Here is a 19,816-nt window from a genome sequence, read left to right as displayed (position 1 = left end):
ACAGTACTACATGTAAACTACAATACGTATATCTATAATGGTGCCTAAAATGGACTTTATCTAAATTATTGTGGCCATATATAATTTTTCTCCCCTTTTTGCCTTTGTAGTTTAACATTCTAATTTATTGTAATACAGTTTTAGAATTATAGAGTTCTAGGTTGCCAAGGTGCCAAGATTTTGATGTTCTTTTTCTGTTTGTGACTATGGTAAGCAGCATAGATATATCTATGATATATCTATGGTAAGCAACCTTGAGTCCACTGGGAGCAATGGTTCTCTTCTCTCTGAGAAAATTGGTTCATTTAGACAAAAACAGTGTGTGAAATAACTAGTCCAAAACTGTTTGGATGTACACATAACACATACAGTAGGCCTACTGTAAGTTTAAGTCAACTAAATCTGCTGTGGTCAATAACAGTACGCCTATGGCAGGTTTGCTGTTTAATGGAAAATGTATGTAAGTAGGCCTAAGTTATATTTTATCACATAGGCCTGTAATTCTATCAACTAAATCTGCTGTGGTCAATAATATAACTAATCCAGAATGCTGCAGCTCGCCTGGTCTTCAATCAGCCAAAGAGGACACATGTAACTCCTCTCCTAGTTACTATCCATTGGCTCCCTATAGTAGCCAGAATTAAATTTAAATCTCTCACTTTGGCCTATAGGACACTGACTGGATCTGTTCCTTGTTATTTTAATTCAATGAACAAGACGTACATCCCCAACCGCCCACTGCGGTCTGAAGAGTGTCTGTTGTGTCGACCAGTCATAAACACTAGGTCAAATTCAAGACTTTTTTCCTCAGTGGTTCTATGTTGGTGGAATGAGTTGCCCAGTGCTCTCCGTTCCTGTGATAGTTTTGGGTCTTTTAAGAGGGGTCTAAAGACATATCTGTTCAACATGCACTTCATTAGCACTTCTTATGTGTTATGGTTTGTATAGTATTGTTTTATTTTAATTAGACTGTTGATTAATTTGACATTGTTGTTTATTATTGATATTCTCCATAATGTAGTCTTACCATGCTATTATTATTATTATATTATTGATTGAATGTACATTATTGTTTATTGCTATTTTTCCTTTTTTTCATAGTTTATTTCATTAGTCTATGATTGAATGGACATGGTTGTTTATTATTTTGCTATTCTCCTTATTATAGTCTGACCAACTATAATACCAACATCTTAATTTGTTCCCTGTTAAAACGGTAAGTATTTAAATTGTTTTGTATTTATGTTGCTTTGAAAACCATAACCATAATGGTATATTATAGCTTCTAGATTAGGCTATGGCCAGCAAAGATTCTAGAGCGCTACGCTCTAGAATCTTTGATGGCCAGTGCAGTTACATCTGTGACTGTGATGTCATACTTACACACAGCTGAATGATGTCATAAAGGCGAATTGCGCTTAACCAAAGATCCTTGATATACAACCTTAATTATCAACCGTCTCTGGCTTAACTGTTGTGAGAACACTGATCTGAAAAGAGAGTGGGCCTTTTGTCAGTTCTCATAAAGTAGGCTAACATCTAATGTGGAGATGATTTTCTCTACAGGCTTCAAATATATTGCTATACGTGCATTACAAGAAAGCAAAGGTAGGCCAGGTATTTTAAATATTTAATGTTAGGCCTATATTGTAGGTGTGATAAATATGTAGGCCTATGATACAGATTCATATATCAGATTCACATACAAATGGATAGTCTATAAAGCATTTTTTTAAATTTACACACAAAGATTTTCACATTAATATAACCTTTACTAGGCCAATTTGATGGTAAACGAACTTGTAATAGTTGAATTGTTCACTTACCATATACACCTTAGACATAGGCTAGCGAGTTGCATACCGTTGTTTTCTATGGGAGGGCACCATGGGCGTCGGAGGCATTCTAAAAGTGGGTGGGACATTTCATTGGGGGGTATGGGGTTCCTCTCCCACTATTTTTTTTTTTTGGACTAGATGCAATTTCCTGAATTCTGGTACATTTTAACAGATTATTTAGATACTTCTATATAGCCTAACAAAATAAAGCTATTAAGTCAATGACTAATTCGGAACCAGCTTTATTAACCTCATGTTATAGTTAATCATGCAGTTGCAATAGGCCTATCTGTTAAATTAAGCTATTTAATGCTTTGAATGCAACCCCGGAGTGGCTATCGGGAGCTTCGGGAGGATTCCCGGTGGGCCGTTAACTTTTTGTGCCAGTCTGAATGTCGTGAGCTTAATTGTTTCTGAAGTTCATTTGCTGCGCCCTTGCAGCACTTCAGCAGCCTGCATGTAGAACGGTCGCAGCCCCTTACTCGCAGTTTCCCCAAATATTAACAAAGTAACACTCACAAAAACTGTTCGGATGTTAACTATATCTAGTCTATATTTACAACAATTAAGGGGAGTTTATGAGCGGTCCCTCCAGTGGCACGGTCCTAACGAACGCAACGAAAAACAGGCGATTTTGGAAGGTGTGTAGCCTATCTGCTTTAACTTTTTAAATCTAGGCGGCACTCCACCCAGTTCACCCAGAGTCAGAGGCCTACCCTCTGTGATATGAATGAATGTTCTGCCTTCATATGCTCAAGCAGGCCTTGCCCATGGCAAATGTAGAGTCCGACTTCCTGCAGCCAATCATCTTGAAAGTAGCCTAGCTAGGCCTGACAGGAGATAACATTCTACAATTTACACAGTTTTTTCTCCTCTGTTGATCTCGGAAGTTGTTGGCGAATTTGTATATGCTTATAAAAACAAAATACCACTTAATTTCGGGTTAAAATGCATTAACGCGCGTTACTGAAGTTTTGTAATGCCTTAATTTAGCCTACCATGCACGTGCACGTTACACCAAATTGTGCAGTCTTAGCTGTGGTTAGTGGCGTGATGCTGTTAATGGGGAGTTTTACATAGCCTAGCGTAAAATAGGTTATTGTTTATTTGGCGTACCTATAAGGCTTTCTTCCTTATCAAAAGTGAGGGGGACGACTTATCTCTTCAACACTGCGGGGGATTTGGCGCTTGTCGCTGTGTGTGTGACAGAAGCGGAATGGGTGAATGCGTGTAACAAAAAAAAAGCTTACGAACAATTTACGCGCAAATGGGAGAATCCAATGAAAATGACAATGAATCACTAAACAGATGCTGAAAACAGCACTGATATTTCGCACTGCAAAAGTGTGTGTGTGGGGGGGTCCAAACTAACATTTTTAAAAATATAATGGCTCCGACGCCCTTGGAGGGCACTGACAATTGAAAAAAGTTGATAAGATTACATTAAAGCGAATAGCAATAATAAACAAATGTCAATTCAATCAATAACATAATGATAATAAACAAATACTATAATATACAAACCAACGCTTAATAAACTAAGTGCATGTTGAACAGATATGCCTTTAGACCCCTATTGAAAGACCCACAACTATCACAGGAACGGAGAGCACTGCAACTCATTCCACCAACCCAGAGGGCACCGTGATGTCAATTTGATGTCAAGAATTAGTCAAGGTCTTGACCATCATGTTGAGCATCTATAATTTCATACTATTTTAGCATTACAAGCTATGGCTTGCTTGTGGTTGTTAAGAGGTCCAACATGGGATCAAACATGTAGTCACTGGTCTATAAAACTTGGGTCAATATAATTGATGTTAAATCAACGTTGATTTGATATCAAGAAAAAGGGCGTCAAAATGATATGGAATTGACGTCATTGAATTGACCACCATATGAGAACCAATAATGTTAATAATCACAATAGTAGTAATAATAGCCCACTAGGCTAATGTTACTATTGTTTTGACACTTCTACCAATCAGTCTGGTAATATAACAGACTAAAATGCCAACAGTAATCATTTTCACGATTGTTTTTAACGGAAGCTTGGAACCATGAGGAAAAGAGTCTTGCATTTGACCAATATTCATAATTTTTATAAAATATAATCATTTTTGCCTGTTTTTAATCATTCACCTCCACAACAAAAGCATTTTCATTGTGTACAGGGGGGACAAGTCACAAGAAGTTTGTTATTTACAGCAGAGTAAAATGGTTATGGTTATGGGATTTGGCAAATGCTTTTGTCCAAAGCCACATATACATACAAAACAATACATTATTCAAATTTAACAGGGAACAATTTAAAATGTTGGTCAGACAAGGAGAATAGCAATAATAAACAATAATTTCCATTCAATCAATAATATAATAACAATAACAATAGCATGGGAAGACTACATTAAGGAGAATATCAATAATAAACAACATCAAATTAATCAACAGCCTAATGAAAAATCAACAGCCTAATGAAAATAAACAATACTATAACATACAAACCATACTATTGATATTCTCCTTAATGTAGTCTTACCATTGCTTTTATATTATTGATTGAATGGACATTATTGTTGCTTTTTGCTATTATTGCTTTTTTCTCTCATTTTCATTGATTATTTCATTAGGCCATTGATGGAATTGACATTGTTTATTATTGCTATTCTCCTTATTATAATCTGACCAACATTTTAATTTGTTCCCTGTTAAATTTAAGTATATTGTTTTGTATTTGTATGTCGCTTTGGACAAAAGTGTATCCATAACCATAACCATAACCATAACCAAATCTAAATTGCAATTTTGACAACAAATAGGATAAACTTATTTAAATAACAGCTTATGTGTTATGGTTTATATAATGTTGTTTTATTTTAATTGGGCTGTTAATTAATTTGACATTATTGTTTATTATTGATATTCTCCTTAATGTAGTCTTAGCATGTCATTGTTTTTATATTATTGATTGAATTGACATTATTGTTTTATTATTGCCTTTCCCCTTTTTTACATTGCTTTTTATTAGGCTATTGCTTGAATTGATATTATTGTGTACTACAACTATTCTCCTTACTATATTTGACCTACATTTTAATCTGTTCCCTGTTCAATTTTAAATATTATTATGTTGTTTTGTATTTATGTGTCGCTTTGGACAAAGGCGTCTGCTAAATCCATAACCATAACCATAACCATAAACTGAATGTTGACATCAGTCTGGTTGACATCACTAGCTTGCTCTGATGTCATAATGGTTTCCATGGAAGCAATCTATCCATCTTATAAGCTTGTGTGTAGGATAATTTTATTCACTTCTCATAGTACAGAGATGAGTATCAGTACAGAGATGACATATTTTCATTTAAAAAATGATTTACTTAAGTGCATGGAATACATAGCCTACACTGAGTTTTTTCCCCATAGCATCACTGAAAATGTTAAAGTGTAATGTTTATGGAGTTAGAATTCAAATTGAAATGTATGTTCTGAATCTAATCCTGATTCTTGCAGAATGCTGTGATGTCCAGTAGGAGACCTGTTGCTGAATAAGCAAATCTGCAGCAGGTAAAGGGTCAGACTTCTGGGAAATAGGGTGGTTGATTATCATTGATGTGATGAGTACAGAATGTAGAATGCGTTAAGCGAGAGAGGGTTACACTGTACAGATCTGTAAACATGTGTGTGTGTGTGTGTGTGTGTGTGTGTGTGTGTGTGTGTGTCTTCAGCCATTCCTACCATGGCCCAGTCTCTCCCAGGACAGTCCTTCCCAGAGGACCCTGCGGAGAAAGACTGCTTTATTTCTGGGCTTCAGGAGGAGTTTATATTTCTCTCAGAATACCTGAAGGGTCTGAAGAATGAGTATGTATCAACACTGATGCTCTGTCTGTTAACTACTACTATATACAACTATAATGTTAACTACAACGCCTGTAGTTAACATTATAGTTAGACGAACGACGTCTAGCTCTGCCACCGGTACGCTCAGGCCAATCCAAACTTTTCTCATCTGTTGTTCGTTGGTGGAACACACTGCCAGTTCCTACAAGGGCAGGGTCATCCCTCTCCATTTTCAAAAAACTCATGAAGACCCAGCTCTTTAGAGAACATTTCCTCTCATAGCACTACTTACAACTAGTCTTGCTGATCCTAGCACTTACCACCTGTCTTGAACTGACACTCAACTGTTTAAAAACAGCACTCACTGACGCACTTATTCTTACTGTACTCTACCTTTTTCAAATTGTCCTAAAATTGTTGAGAGAATTGCTTTAAAACTTAAACTGTTTGCCATGTTGTTAGTCGCTTTGGTCAAAAATGCGTCAGCCAAATGTAATGTAATGTAATGTACAAGGCTCCTCTGTGGTTTCCTCTACATCTTTTCGATACTAATATACTTTATTTATTTTCATAGGGAATGGCTTACCTTCCATGAGATCATGGTTAATCCTGTGAGTATTTTCACATGTGGTGTAAACAACATTTTCACAATCCAGTTTTGTACTGGCCCTCTAGTCATACTGCTACATTTTACACTGGCAAATTTCCTGTGTTGTGCTATGAAGATTTAAGGTGCTTGTCAGTGTGCACCATCATTCTGTGTTTGTGGTGCAGTCCTGTGCTGAACTGTGCAGTTACACAGGTTATATCGGTGTCATGGTTATATCGGTGCCATGGGTAATAACTTCCTCCAACTTAACAACGACAAAACAGAAGTTATTATTTTTGGTCCCTCTAAATCCAGAGTCTCCCCTGTGTCAAACCTGGGTGTTCTCAGCCCCTATGTTACATGAAGTGCAAGAAACCTGGGTGTCATCTTTGACTCTGAGTTTTCCTTTAATAAGAAATAGCTGCGGTGGTAATAAAGAACAGCTTCTACCAGCTCAGAATCATCGCCAAATTGAAACCCTCTCTGTCATTTAATGACCTGGAGAAAGTAATTCACGCCTTCATTACATAAAGGCTGGATTACTGTAATTCATTATACCTGGGACTTCCTCAATCACTCATTTCACGGCTCCAGCTGGTCCAGAATGTGGCAGCAAGACTGCTGACCGGATCTAAAAAGTGGGAGCATATTACCCCTATCCTAGCCTCTCTCCACTGGTTGCCCATCCAGTACAGAATCCATTTTAAGATTTTATTGATGGTTTTAAAGCTCTAAATGGTCTGGCACCATCCTACATATCAGATCTCATCCACTACCATTCAGTCCCTTAGATCCTGCAGCAAGGGTCTTCTGCACGTCCCACGCTCCAGATTCAAGCAAAAAGGCGATAGAGCTTTTGCGGTAGCTGCACCAGTTTAAGTTTCCAAACAGCTAAGGTCTTGGGAAAGATCTCCCCTTTTTACATGTTAAGTAGCAGATGTGATTCTTTGTGTTCACTCTCCCCATATGAAACAGGTGACCAAAGCGGAGTTTTTCACTCTCCTGATTGATTTGGTCAAATACGTAGACCTGACCTCAGTAAAGGTGGTCATCCCTGCCCTCCTGAAGATGGTAAGAGAGCTTGCTAACCAAGACACTCAAGACCCTACCATCCAAGACCCCACCAAGACCCCTTCTGCCACATATGCTGAGGAGGACCCAGGAATCAAGCTATTCAACAATGGGGTCCTTGTTGAAATTATACCCAGAACCAAAAGCAGCAGGGCATCAACTGCCTCATCCTGCAGCAAGAGATCTGATGCGATCCATTCAACTGATTCACGAAAGAGGTAAGTTGTACAGCCAAGTATAAACCCATAGACATTTGCTGCAATACTAATAAGATGATGCACGCATGTTTTCTGGTTTTGGATAAAAGTCTAAAAAAATAGTTGCTGCTTTCTACAGGAAAACCACCACTGAGCAGCTGGTTGAAAATGTGTCCCAAACCCTCAGTGAATTCCTCCGAGTACAAGACCAGTCAATGGAGTGCTTTTTGGATGACCAGAAGAGAAACATCTCGGCTAAAAAGTGTCTGGCATGCATCAAAAAAGCTGTGAATGTACTAACTTGCCATTATTCATGTATAAATGACTTCCCACCTCCTCAACAACAAGTTGCAGAGGATGAAATTGAGGTCAAAGAAGTGTCTAGTGGAAGACAAAGGTCTGAGCTTTGCGTCAAAGTGGTTTCCAGTGAGGAATTCCACACCAAGGCCAAGAAAGCAGTCAAGGATGTCTTTATTGGAAACATGAAGCAATTTCAATCTGCTCCACGCACTCCTTCCAGTGACTCGCTGGGAGTTGGAATTGAGACTTCTTCTTCTTTATGTCCTCAGCATGTTGAAGAAGCTGCTACTGTGCTCATAGAGACTTTTGTGGAGGAGATGAAGAAGGTTGCTCTGTTGGCTGAATATGCGGATGAACCCATGTCTCCTGATGAGGGAAAAACACTTGACCAGACACAAAGAGTCCCCCCACATGTCTCTGGTCTTAAAACAAAAAAGGTTCAGGTAGCAGCAAAACAGATCTATGGAAAACTAAAAGTTACACTTAAGGATTTCTTCAGACATTTTCCCCTCCAGCATAGCCCAGCTGCCCTGAGAACTGAGGAACCAAATGAATTTGTCTCATTAGCCCTGGATGTTCATACAGCTGAAGTCAAACAGAAAAATCAGCGCCCAACAAATATCAAGAGTGACCAAGCTTTGCCTGTGGCTAAACCACAGAGCCCAGTTGCACATAAGGTGCAGAGTGACATTGGTTGTCCTTTGAGTCCAAGTCAGCTGGACGACTGCACCAGAAACGTCTTAAAAGGAGTGCTGGCCTCTTACTTCTCTGGGCTGAAGCAGAACCCAATTCAGGAAGGCTTGGCTTCACCAGATCTGTTGGCTGATAAGAGCAGTTTTTTTGATGGTGTAATTGTCCAGTTAAAAAACATGGCTTGCTCTACATCTGCTGGGTGCAATGAGAGTGATGATTCAGAACTGACGAAAAATGATGTCACTGGAGTACTTAGAAAGCCTTGCTCAATCACAAGCATAAAAAGACTATCCGATGTAGAATTTCAGATGAATGCCTTCGAGGCAGTTACTAATGTGCTCGTTGGTTCAGTGCGAAGCTACACCTCCTTGCAATCATATACTACAGATATTTACAATGATGAATTGGAAGGAATGCCATGGAAAGACTTTACCTCCAGAGATATGGATGCTCTTGTCACAGATATAGTTGATCAGTTTGTGAGCGACATACAGATGAGTACACTCCTTTCAGCTTCTCCTGACCAAGTGGGTACCCGCTCATTTGAAACCAAGCTGGCAACTTTGAAGAACAAGCTTGCCACCTCAAATAACCAATTCATTATCTCAGCCTCAAACATGTATGAAAATTTACTGACTAAAGTTGGTAAGTTTTTTGCTCAGTGCTCTTCCTTGTGTAACATCCCGGGAAAGCATGCAGATGATGAGCCTGTGATGGACGGTCCATGCTTAAGTAGTCTCGAAACTACTCAGAGCATTGATGATACTCTGCTTGCCAACCCTCTCATTCACAAGAAAGACATTAAAGACATGGTTGACCTTGATGGCTGCACCAGAGAAATCATGTCAGAGCTTTTCATGGTGCTGAACGAAGAGAATGCAAAGGAGGACGCTGCCAACATTTCAGAGAAACTGTCCACCATCTCACTGGCAGACAAGGTAGTTGACTCAATCATTCCAAATTTGGCTGATGAAAAAGATTCTGATCAATCTGCCCACAAGGACTGTAATGATTCGCCAGACTCATTATCTAAATTGATTGAGGAAGTATTCGGAGAGGAGGGTGCTCAGACAAATGCTATAAAGTCAGTCAATGAAGTGTTGCTTCAGTCAACCACTAACCTCTCAAGGCTTACCACCTCCTCACTAACAGAGCAGACAGCTTGTGAAATGGTCAGCACCATTGTTGAGGGTATACAGAGTATTTTGGACAACACCTGCTCTGACATCAAAGGAGACATTGAGGGTGGTCTACTTAGCTCACAGGGAAATGAACGAATGGGAAATGATCTCAAGGTTACAATCTGGACAACCACTTGTGGGATGTTCAAAACTTTATGGCAAAAAGTGCTGGATTTGTTCACAATGAACCAGCGGCTTTGCTCCAAAACCTCAGGTGATCCTTATGTCTACGCGAAGGAAGCCATTAGAAAAGCTCTAATTAGCATTAAAGAGAGCCTTCTAAAGTCAAATGATCTGAAAACACGTGATGACCTCCAAATTATAAATCTCATCATAAATTCCATGTTAGAACACATCGGAAAGGCAGAAGGCCGAGGAGGACTAGAGCAAATCCCAACTAAAGCCGAAAGACCTGTTTCCACTTCATCTAAATGGCCTGAGGGCAGCGCAAACCCTACCTCTGGGAATGTCCATGGGGTTGTCTCTGAAACAGAGATAACTACAGAGGGTACCATTGAGAGAGAAACCAGCACTGATGTGGACAATGCCCATGCTTGCATTACCCGACAAGCAGTTACAAGTGTGGTCAAAATGGTTAATGAAAAGATTAATTCAGAGAATGGTGGGTGTTCTTCATCAGAAATGCAGGATGGAGGACTCCACACAGTTGCTAAAAAGCTCTCGAGATCTCGTTCACAGGAAACCATTAACTACTTTACCCATGACTTTGTTGATCAAGTCTGTGGACTTTTCTTGAGCAGCAACAGAGTGGCTGCTCACAAGTTTGCTTCAGACAGCGTGCTTTTGGAGATGGGGCACTGCAGTACATCAAGGAGGCACAATGTCTCTCAGCTTGTGGAGATCTACGCTAAGGAGACGGTGAAACACTACCTGCTCCCTCACTTCAATCTGCCTTTTTCATGGGGCATTAATCAGGGAGGCTCCTCATGGCCTGCTTCAGCTCCAGTGTGCCTTCCCAGCTCTTTATCTGGAACAGCACTCAATGAACAAACTGCACCAATGGGCTCAAGATCCCCATCAAAAATACTTTGTGACATAGTGAACCTTGTCATTAAAACTATGGTCAGCGATGTTATGAACAGCCTATCACTGCCAATAGAGTCTGGCAAGAATAAAGACCAGTTAGGTCATTCACTTAAACCCTGTTGGGAGAATCTTCTGAGCACCGAGAGCTCAGCTGCCTTACCTCAAGAACTGGGTTTCCACAGAGACGAAGACGTCATTCCTTTCCCATTCCCTAAGATCATGCCTGTGGACTCTGACAACTACGCTGGTTTGGTCACTCTGCTGGTTGTACGGCTGCTGATGCAGACTAAAGGTCAGGGACTGCAGTCCGAAGCCCTGCTGGAGAGATCCAGACAACTGGTTGACAAGATCCTGTATGTCTTTGATATTGTGTCAGGGAGTTCTAGAAATGACCCCTTTCCTCTCAACATCAGGATCCACAGGGTCTTCCGAATTGTCTACGGTGACCTCTTAAGGGAATTTGGCACTGAAGAGATCTTTTTGAAAGCGATGGTCAGAGAGGATCCTACCTTTGAGAAAACCTTGGTGTCTTCCCTCACTAAACAGCTCCTGCAGATTTGCAAGGAAGCTGAGGAAGATTTGCCTCCTCAGAGCACAGGACAGGAGAGTGCAAGACCAGGCTTCTCCCTCTTCAAGAGACTCTCTGTCATCATGAGGAAGAAGTCCAGGGTCAGCCCTGTGTAACCAAACTCATAACCTCTCAAAACATCTCAGCACTATTACGTGTCTACCTTAATCAAACTAATTCACATCTTTATCGCTACATTTTCATTCTCTTAACCTAACCAAAAGCATAATAAAAATCAACTGAGCATTCATGTTATTGTCATTTCCTTTCATTTTCTGTTTGCCCTGTGTGCACTGCGGTTGGTGAAACCATCCAGAGAATATACGCTTAAATAATTACATCCAACCCTTTTTTAAATATCCTGCATAATGAGGTCTACTGACGCCTTGGAAGGAGCTATCCATCCATTCTGATCACGAAATGACCATTCATTCATAAGAACACAGATTTACTGCTAAACCCAAAAAATCTCGCCTAACGAGATCATGGAGAAAATGTTACTGTAGTTTGGAGTTGTAGGCCTACACCAGATTCCTAATTATTCGTGCCTCACTAAATGCCGCAAAGTGTCTTCCTTTTTGGTGTTATGTAATTCAAGTATGACACTCTTCAACTTCCCTATAAAAGTCCCTATAAAAGTGTCTCTGTCTCTGGTCAACAGTACAGTTACCATATTTTTGGTCTTTTTTTTGGTCTGGAGATCACTGGAAGCATACCAGTCCGAAAGTCGTGGGCAATCTTGTAGATCAGCAACTCGGTGGACTTAGCTGCTATAACAGTGACAGTTTGTTGGTCCGTAATGCAGAGTTCTTCAACGTTAACGTTAACGTTAGTCTGCTCAATCCAGACTCCAGTTGACATGGCAGCTCACAGGTCAGAAACAGCTCGGCGGCCTCGGCAGATCTTTCGCAGAGTAGCTCCAGCTGCTGTCCCGAGAAAACCCCTCGACCAGACAGCGAAGTGCAGCACCGGCTCACAGATGGATGGGAAGGATGTAAGAGGCCCAGGGCAAAAGCTAGCCATAGCAAGCTCCCAATGGACAGACGTTAACAACATCAGCCGACTTGAAAGCAGTAAAAAGGACTAAGAGAATAACACGAAAACTATCAAAAATAAAAAGAAAATAAAGAGAGAAAACATTTAACTAGACAAATCAATACAACAAATAAACATGACATTACATAAAATTACAAACATTACATAAAAACAAACAAAAACAGAGAGGAAGGTGCTGCGCTGTACTGGCCTGAAGAACCTGACGCTGGGCGACCTGCTGGCGGTGACGCAGAGCCTTCCGGGCGTGCGTGTGAGCGACGAGGATGTGCGCACGTTGGTGGTCTCCTGCCCCTCGCAGCAGCACATCCTGCAGCTGCTGCACCTGTGGAAGAGCCGCAACAGCGAGCGTGACGTGGGCAAAGCCCTGGCCCAGAGTCTACGCCGGCTCCGGGGCCGCGGTCACGCCGTCTCCAAGCGTCTCCTCAAGAGCCTCAAGCGCATCGCCCGCATCATCGGGGCCTCCACCATGTACCGACTTTACGAGAAGATGTTCTTCAACATGATTCAGGACAGCTTGGGCTTTAAATCCAAAGCCTATAACGACTAGCTAGACCAGTGTTCCACCAGCAGAATTATTTAAAGAAGTTGTATATAGTTAAATGACAAGGGAAAGGAAGGGAGAGTTTGTATTTAGAGTGGGGCAGGGGCTTTGACGTGAGGACGGAAAAGACGGGGTTTGCTCCTCTTCTTTTTAACGATTGATCTTTTGGTTTGGACTGCTTAGCTCATACAAAAATAACTTAACAGAATTTTATTAAATGCAAAACAGACATTAGTTGACATGAATGTACAGTAAAGTGGAGTGCATTTTTTTTGTTTATTTAAGTGTTTATTTTTTTAACCGGAAATTTCTAGAGGCTTATGTGTGTGGATTTGTCAGGAGGCTGGACTGTGAATGCTGCATGTCACACATCATCTTGTGTGCTTTCCAACCTGTTTTTTTTATCTGTTTATTGTGTAACGGTACTTGAGTTTTTAATGTGAGGTGATTTAAATTAATTTGGATAATTTGTACTATTTTTCACAGAATTAGAGGTTTATGCCATATGATATTATTATTACCCAGTGTGCTTGAATGGTCTCAATGTTTTATTTCATGTGAATTTGTTAGAGGAGTACTTATGTCAAGTAGGCTAATGCAGATATGCAGGAAGTGTGCATTTAGTTTCCATGCTTATTGTGCTTCAACAACAATGTTAGTGAGTAAATTTACTGAAATGGCCACCATCTTGGTGGATTGTGATGTGTAAGATCAGAAAGATTTAAGAACGTTAACTCATGTGTTTCAATGCTCAAAGGAGCACCGGCGGAAAACATCGACATTTGGCCAGGGAGGGTCATGTCTTATTTGGAAGTTCTGTCGGAGGTTCATTGAAAAATTTCTTACAGGTAAGGGAGTCATGCAACTCCTGACTGCAGCACTCAAAATCCCTCCGGTAGCCCTTTTTTATAAATATTAAACAGTCCCTATATCTGGCTTCGTTGAATTCAAAATCGAATTTTAGAACAATGAATCAAGTATTCTTGATTACCGCTTCAACCTCCTCTGCTTGAATTGTTGCAGGACAGAATCATTTGTTAGAATGTTCAAAAACGTACACCTTTAAGTGGTGAAATAAGCAGGTGGCCCGAACACAAGTTGATTGACTGGAAGGTTCAAACAGGACATTACAGCAACTGAATAATATGGTTGCTGGTTATGTTCAAACAAACAAATTGCGCATTTATCAGTTCGAAGAAATCAGTTTACAGAAACAGCATGAGTGATTGCTGTTTCATAAACAGAGGTGCACAGATCTTTATCTGAAAGTGAGACATGGATAGATAGTATTTCTGAAGAAAACCTGGTCCTATATTGAAATATGTCCACAAAGCATGCTCCAACTAGCCCTTCAAACCTCCCTTTAGTAGTCTCCACCGATTCTTCTATTCTTTAGAAGAATGTATGCATGGTAAGTATGCTACCATGGGTCTGCCTGCCGGCGAGACCTCACACAAATTTAACCTTCTTCACATACAAAAAGAATCATCTGGCAGAAACACCTAAGAGCAACAGGAGAAAGGGAGGTAAGAGGAATTTATGTGCAATTTCTAGCAGCTGGCTATAGAATTAGAGATGTTGTCTTTTGTTGTGTTAAATATTACATGCAATCTGTACAAACAAATTACTGTACAATACAATCTACAATCTTATGTTAAGTTACAGTGTAACATAGGCCTACAAGCCTTCCTAAATCTTAGTCACTGCTTCACAAAGAGGAAATTTAGACACATCCGCATGATTGTACTCACGCGTGTCTGCAAAAGGCAGACATTTGCAGATGTAGTGATAGTTTGACCTTTCAATATAAGTACATCCAATTTGGAATGACATTTTATTATTATCAATAATAAAAAAAACAGGTTCCACTATGGACATGTGTATCTCTGTTACTCAAAACAGAAACTATTAAAACATATATAATGAAAAAAAGATTACACACACACACACACACACACACACATATATATATTATATGAATTTTTTCATTCATTTTTTCATTATATATATATATTATATTTTGGGACTTATATGGGCGATATTGAAGTAATGATTTGAATACCATGTGTTAAATGATCAAGTTCTGATGACATCAGATTGATGTTTTATATGTTGTTGTTTATCTATGGAGAAATTGGGAAGAGGTATTGAGAATACAAATCCATTTGCATGTTTGTAAATTTATTTTCTGCTATGGAGAATTTTACACCCACCTGCCGTCACACGCATGCACAACCCACACCCACAAAACCAAATACAATACAACTTCTCTTTTTCTGTTCCTCAAAAGTAGTCTGCAGTCATTATAAAAGTCTGTGAAACCCCTAGTCCTCTCTCTTTTGTCAGAGCAACATCTTAAAATGGTGAGTTGACGATGATGATATGATGATATGCTTTAGCGTTTATTTGGTAATACAAAAATGTAGCATTAAGCATTTATTTGGTAACACTAATAGTTCCAGAAGCAACTGCACTTAAATTCAGTAATGTATGCCTACTACAGCAGATGGGAATATGAGTGTTTGCCTGATTAAGACTATGGCTGTGTTCCAATTCGCATACTTCTGTACTTACAATAGTGAAGCATCTTAGTTACAGACCACTTGTGTAAAATATGTGTTTGCTCTCAGTGTGATATTCTAGTCATGTCTCCTCCACAGCCTCCCCACACACTATGGTTGTTTGTGGTTGTCTGTGCCCTGTTGGTCAGCGTCACTTCAGAGCCACGCACCTTACAGCACAGGGACCCTATGAGCAGGAAGATGCTGATTTGCGACGATGTCCCGCAGGCTTCTACATGAAGGCTCCCTGCACCCCCAACAGGCAGACCATCTGTGCATCCTGCCCTCTCAACCACTTCACCCAATTCCACAACTACCTGCCCAAGTGTCTGTACTGCTCCATGTTCTGCAGTGAGCACCAGGTGGTGAAGCAGGAGTGCACGGCCTTCAACGACCGGGTGTGCGAGTGCCAGGAGGGCTATTACAAGCGCGCTGACTTCTGTGTGAAGCACAGGGACTGTCCCCCTGGAGAGGGCATCAAACAGAGAGGTAAGCAGAGTGGTCCAACGTAAACGACCCAGACAGCACATGGAGATTTGAAGATTTGTGGTTCTATTGGTGAACTTGGTCTGTGCTGTTAACTTCACTCTCTTTCTACAGAGGTTGTTCCTGTAGCTACAGAAGAAGGGCAGTCCATCACTCTACACACAAATAGATCCAACAGAAATGAAACATTTGCTCAGTGGCTACACAATTGCACAGTCATTGCCCACTGGTACCCAGGGGAAAAAACAGACCATCTTTATCCCAACATGTTTTCCCTAAACATGTCCAATATTCATCAAAATGCAACAGGGTTGTATGAACTTCAAGTGGAAGATTTTCACACAGCTTGGGCCTATCGGCTTACTGTATTTGGTGAGTTGAATATGATTTATGAGTTTTTTTCCCTTTTAAGACCCTCTTGGGAAACTTTTTCACCTTTTTCACCTTTTCACCAAACTTTTTCACGTAAATGTATAAAATGTCCATTAGGTGTTTTTAGTGTGTTATGAGACATATCACGAGCAAAATAAGAAATAAAAATCATTGACGTTTCAGAGGTGAAAAAAAAATGAATATGTATCTTTTAGGAACGATGAATAGTTTGTAGGGGTTAATCGGTGGCTGTAGTGCATCTTTAATATTAGAAATACAATTAAGTGAATTCAAATATTTTTGCAGAAACCATCCAGGACCCCATTATTATACCACGATGTAACTCCACCGGCTGTGCCCTAAACTGCACAGGGTCAAGGAATAATGACCTTCAATATGTGTGGACTAATAACAGAGGGCTAAAGGTGTTTGGTTCTGTTTGGGTTATGGAGAGTGAACACCTGGATGTGATCTACACCTGCAACTATAGTAACTCAGTGAACTGAAAGACCAAGGGAATCTCAGAGAGTGAGATCTTTACAAGTTAGTTAGGACTATATCCGAGTTTGACCACTTCCTTGCCTTATTTCTTAGAATGTCATGGTGTAAATCTTTGTGTTGCATAGCTCACCGACTGTGTTTACAGTTTTTGAATAGCATGATGCTGCATTTTGTCAGTTTTAGGTATGTTTTTTTTAATAAGCAACTTATTCTGATGGTATAGTCATGTGAAAAAGACACACCTGTCAATCCCACTATACCTGCCTTGGATATATAGGCGGAAACTTGTGGTCTGGGACAGAGAACCTCACAGAGATATAATAATAATAAAAAAACTTGTATTAGTTAGTTTCAGTTTCAGTGAAGAGAATGTCTGAGTTAGAGCTTGCCCTTGCATCACCATTCAATGATAATGACACTCTCTTTTGTAGCACCTATTGCTGCATCATATTTTATAGTTGGGGTGTCATTTGTCTTCCTCCTTCCACTACTATATGTTTACAATTTTCTCATTCTGACAAGGATGCCTAGGGTAGCACTCAAATCTTGCTGCCATTCTGATCAATAGAAAGATTTTGTGTATGGGCTCTGCATCTTCGCCAGTGGTCGAGGAGACAGAGGTGGCCATCGCCATGACTGCACCAGAGTCTTCTGTCCTGTCCAAGGGGGCCTGAGAGGGAGGCATCATTTGCACATGTCTACACTGTTCCAGTTGACCAGATAGTCACCTATTTGATTGCATATTTTGTGCGTAGGAAAATAAACATTATTGTATGGAAAACATGTTTATGGTCTTCCTACCAAAGTAAATTCTCGCCTAGGGCTCCAGCGCAATCAGTGTCGGCTCAGAAACACATATGGATAAAGACACAGGCTCTCACACAGACACATAAACACACACCTAGGTACACACACACACACATATTGGTACAGTATGCAAAACCACAGCAGAGGTATAGTTACGCATAAAATTACACAGAATTATTGAAACATTACCTTAGTGCCATCTACATGTGGGAAAGAAGTGCTTCCAATGTCCAAAATGTGTGAAATTTCAGATGTATGCATTTGACACAACATGTGAGTGCATTATTGGCTGCTGAAATGTCCTGGGTCACGAAACCATAGGTGCTGGGCCCATCATCGCCTGCAGCTATATTTATTATTGGTGCAGCCCAATATTTTTTTCCCATTCCAAAATTCCTAGTAGCATTCTGTACGGAAATGCCTTTTCTTCCGTAAATAATACAGCACTTTACAGTATAAACACGTAGGCATTCTGTATCATGTCTAACAATAGTCATGAATTTGTTCATGCTGATGTCAAACTGCTTGTCAATTCAGATTAAATCTGTGGACAGATTTCTCAGGGATGGATGGAAAAGCACACCCCACACCATGCATTTCACACATTTCTATTGGATCATATGAAATGCTTGTGATTCTGAAATGGCTGAAAACAAACAGGTTTTAATGGTGACTCTTGGCAGGTCTCTATTCTTCAGTCTGACATACTGTAGATTTATCACTCTTTATCACACATTTTTTCTTGTGTGCCTTACTGTGTGTTTCAAGTGCACTGAATAACCAAAACTAAGAATTACCTGTACCTAGTCATGTTTTTGGTCAGTCTGTCTGTGTGCAGGATCATTAAAATAAGCACTGGTATGATTTTCGTGGAGCTTGGTGGAAAGGTGTAGCATGCACCAAGGACTGACCCTTTACAGACTGACCCTTGTGGGCAGCCGTGGCCCACTGGTTAGTACTCTGGACTTGTAACCGGAGAGTTGCCGATTGAAGCCCCGACCAGTGGGCCGCGGCTGAAGCGCCCTTGAGCAAGGCACCTAACCCCTCACTGCTCCCCGAGCGCCGCCGTTGAAGCAGGCAGCTCACTGCGCCGGGATTAGTGTGTGCTTCACCTCACTGTGTTCACTGTGTGCTTCACTAATTCACCGATTGGGTTAAATGCAGAGACCAAATTTCCCTCACGGGATCAAAAAAGTATATATACTTATCCTTTAAATTCATGAGAATAAATGGGATATCTGTGACTCAAATCAGTATGCAGAGCTACAATATGTAACCTTGCTTAAGGTCAGCTCTAGCCGATTGTCTTTCTAGTTTCACATGTAATTATGGGACTTAATATGGGCCCAGAACTACTGAAAGTGGGCAAATATCTGAAATCACAAGGACCATTAAATGTGTCCCTTTGTGTTTTGGCATTTGAAGGTGAAATGTGTGTACTTTATTTAGGTTTTGAAAAGGGCTGCAAAATGCTTGTTGATACAAACTTAAGTTTACTTAAAGGAACCGTATGTAAGAAATGTATTTCAATTAATCATAAAATGGCTCTGGTATGTCATTAGACATTAAGAAATCATGTTAATTTCAAATACTTATATCACTGGCAACAGCAGTCCGGCCAAGATATTGTCATTTTAAAAAGTGAAGTTGCAGCCCTCAACTGATGTTGATGTTGTGTTTTGTCATGTCATGGTGTGTTTTGGCCTGATGCGCCACCGTCCACCTATGTACTAATCACGAAGTCAGTAGTGTTTCAGCATCCGGGTTGGCAACCTCGAGTCAGGGGGGAGGGGGAGGGGATACACCACTCTACAGTAATTTGAAAGTGATTGCAGTACCAGTTTTGGCCACAATCTTACATATGGTTCCTTTAAGTTTATCAACATGTTTCTTCAGATTTATGTACAAACAAGTAAACAAACGTGTACCTTCAAGAAAAACAATTAAAATTGACTTCATTGTTCCTTGTTTTTTACTTTATTTTCCAATTTACATTAATTAAACCGTAACAAAACAAAATCAAAACCCTCCCCAAAAAGAAAAAAAAAAAAAAAAATAATAAAAAAAAAAATGATCATGATCATAATAATATTAATAACAAAAAATATACACACCCTCACACATAAAAACACACCCTGGCTCTCGGAGAGGGGAAGCTATTTTGGGAG

The 19,816-nt window shown here is 40.1% G+C and overlaps 1 protein-coding gene across 1 annotated transcript; it reads left to right on the top strand.

Annotated features, from left to right (window-relative positions):
- The first annotated feature begins 1,444 nt into the window (after window positions 1-1,444).
- On the top strand, window positions 1,445-11,574 carry LOC125295693. Its single transcript, XM_048245067.1, has 6 exons — window positions 1,445-1,608; window positions 5,352-5,405; window positions 5,567-5,699; window positions 6,253-6,289; window positions 7,243-7,556; window positions 7,675-11,574. Exons 3-6 carry the CDS (start codon window positions 5,578-5,580, stop codon window positions 11,438-11,440), a joined length of 4,239 nt encoding a protein of 1,412 aa, XP_048101024.1. The 5' UTR covers window positions 1,445-1,608; window positions 5,352-5,405; window positions 5,567-5,577; the 3' UTR covers window positions 11,441-11,574.
- Window positions 11,575-19,816: the final 8,242 nt, after the last annotated feature.

This window comes from Alosa alosa, chromosome 6 (assembly GCF_017589495.1).
Source record: "Alosa alosa isolate M-15738 ecotype Scorff River chromosome 6, AALO_Geno_1.1, whole genome shotgun sequence".
NCBI classification, from domain to species: Eukaryota; Metazoa; Chordata; class Actinopteri; order Clupeiformes; family Clupeidae; genus Alosa; species Alosa alosa.
The sequence above is the reverse complement of the archived record's forward strand: the minus strand, read 5'-3'. Positions and strand labels throughout refer to the sequence as shown.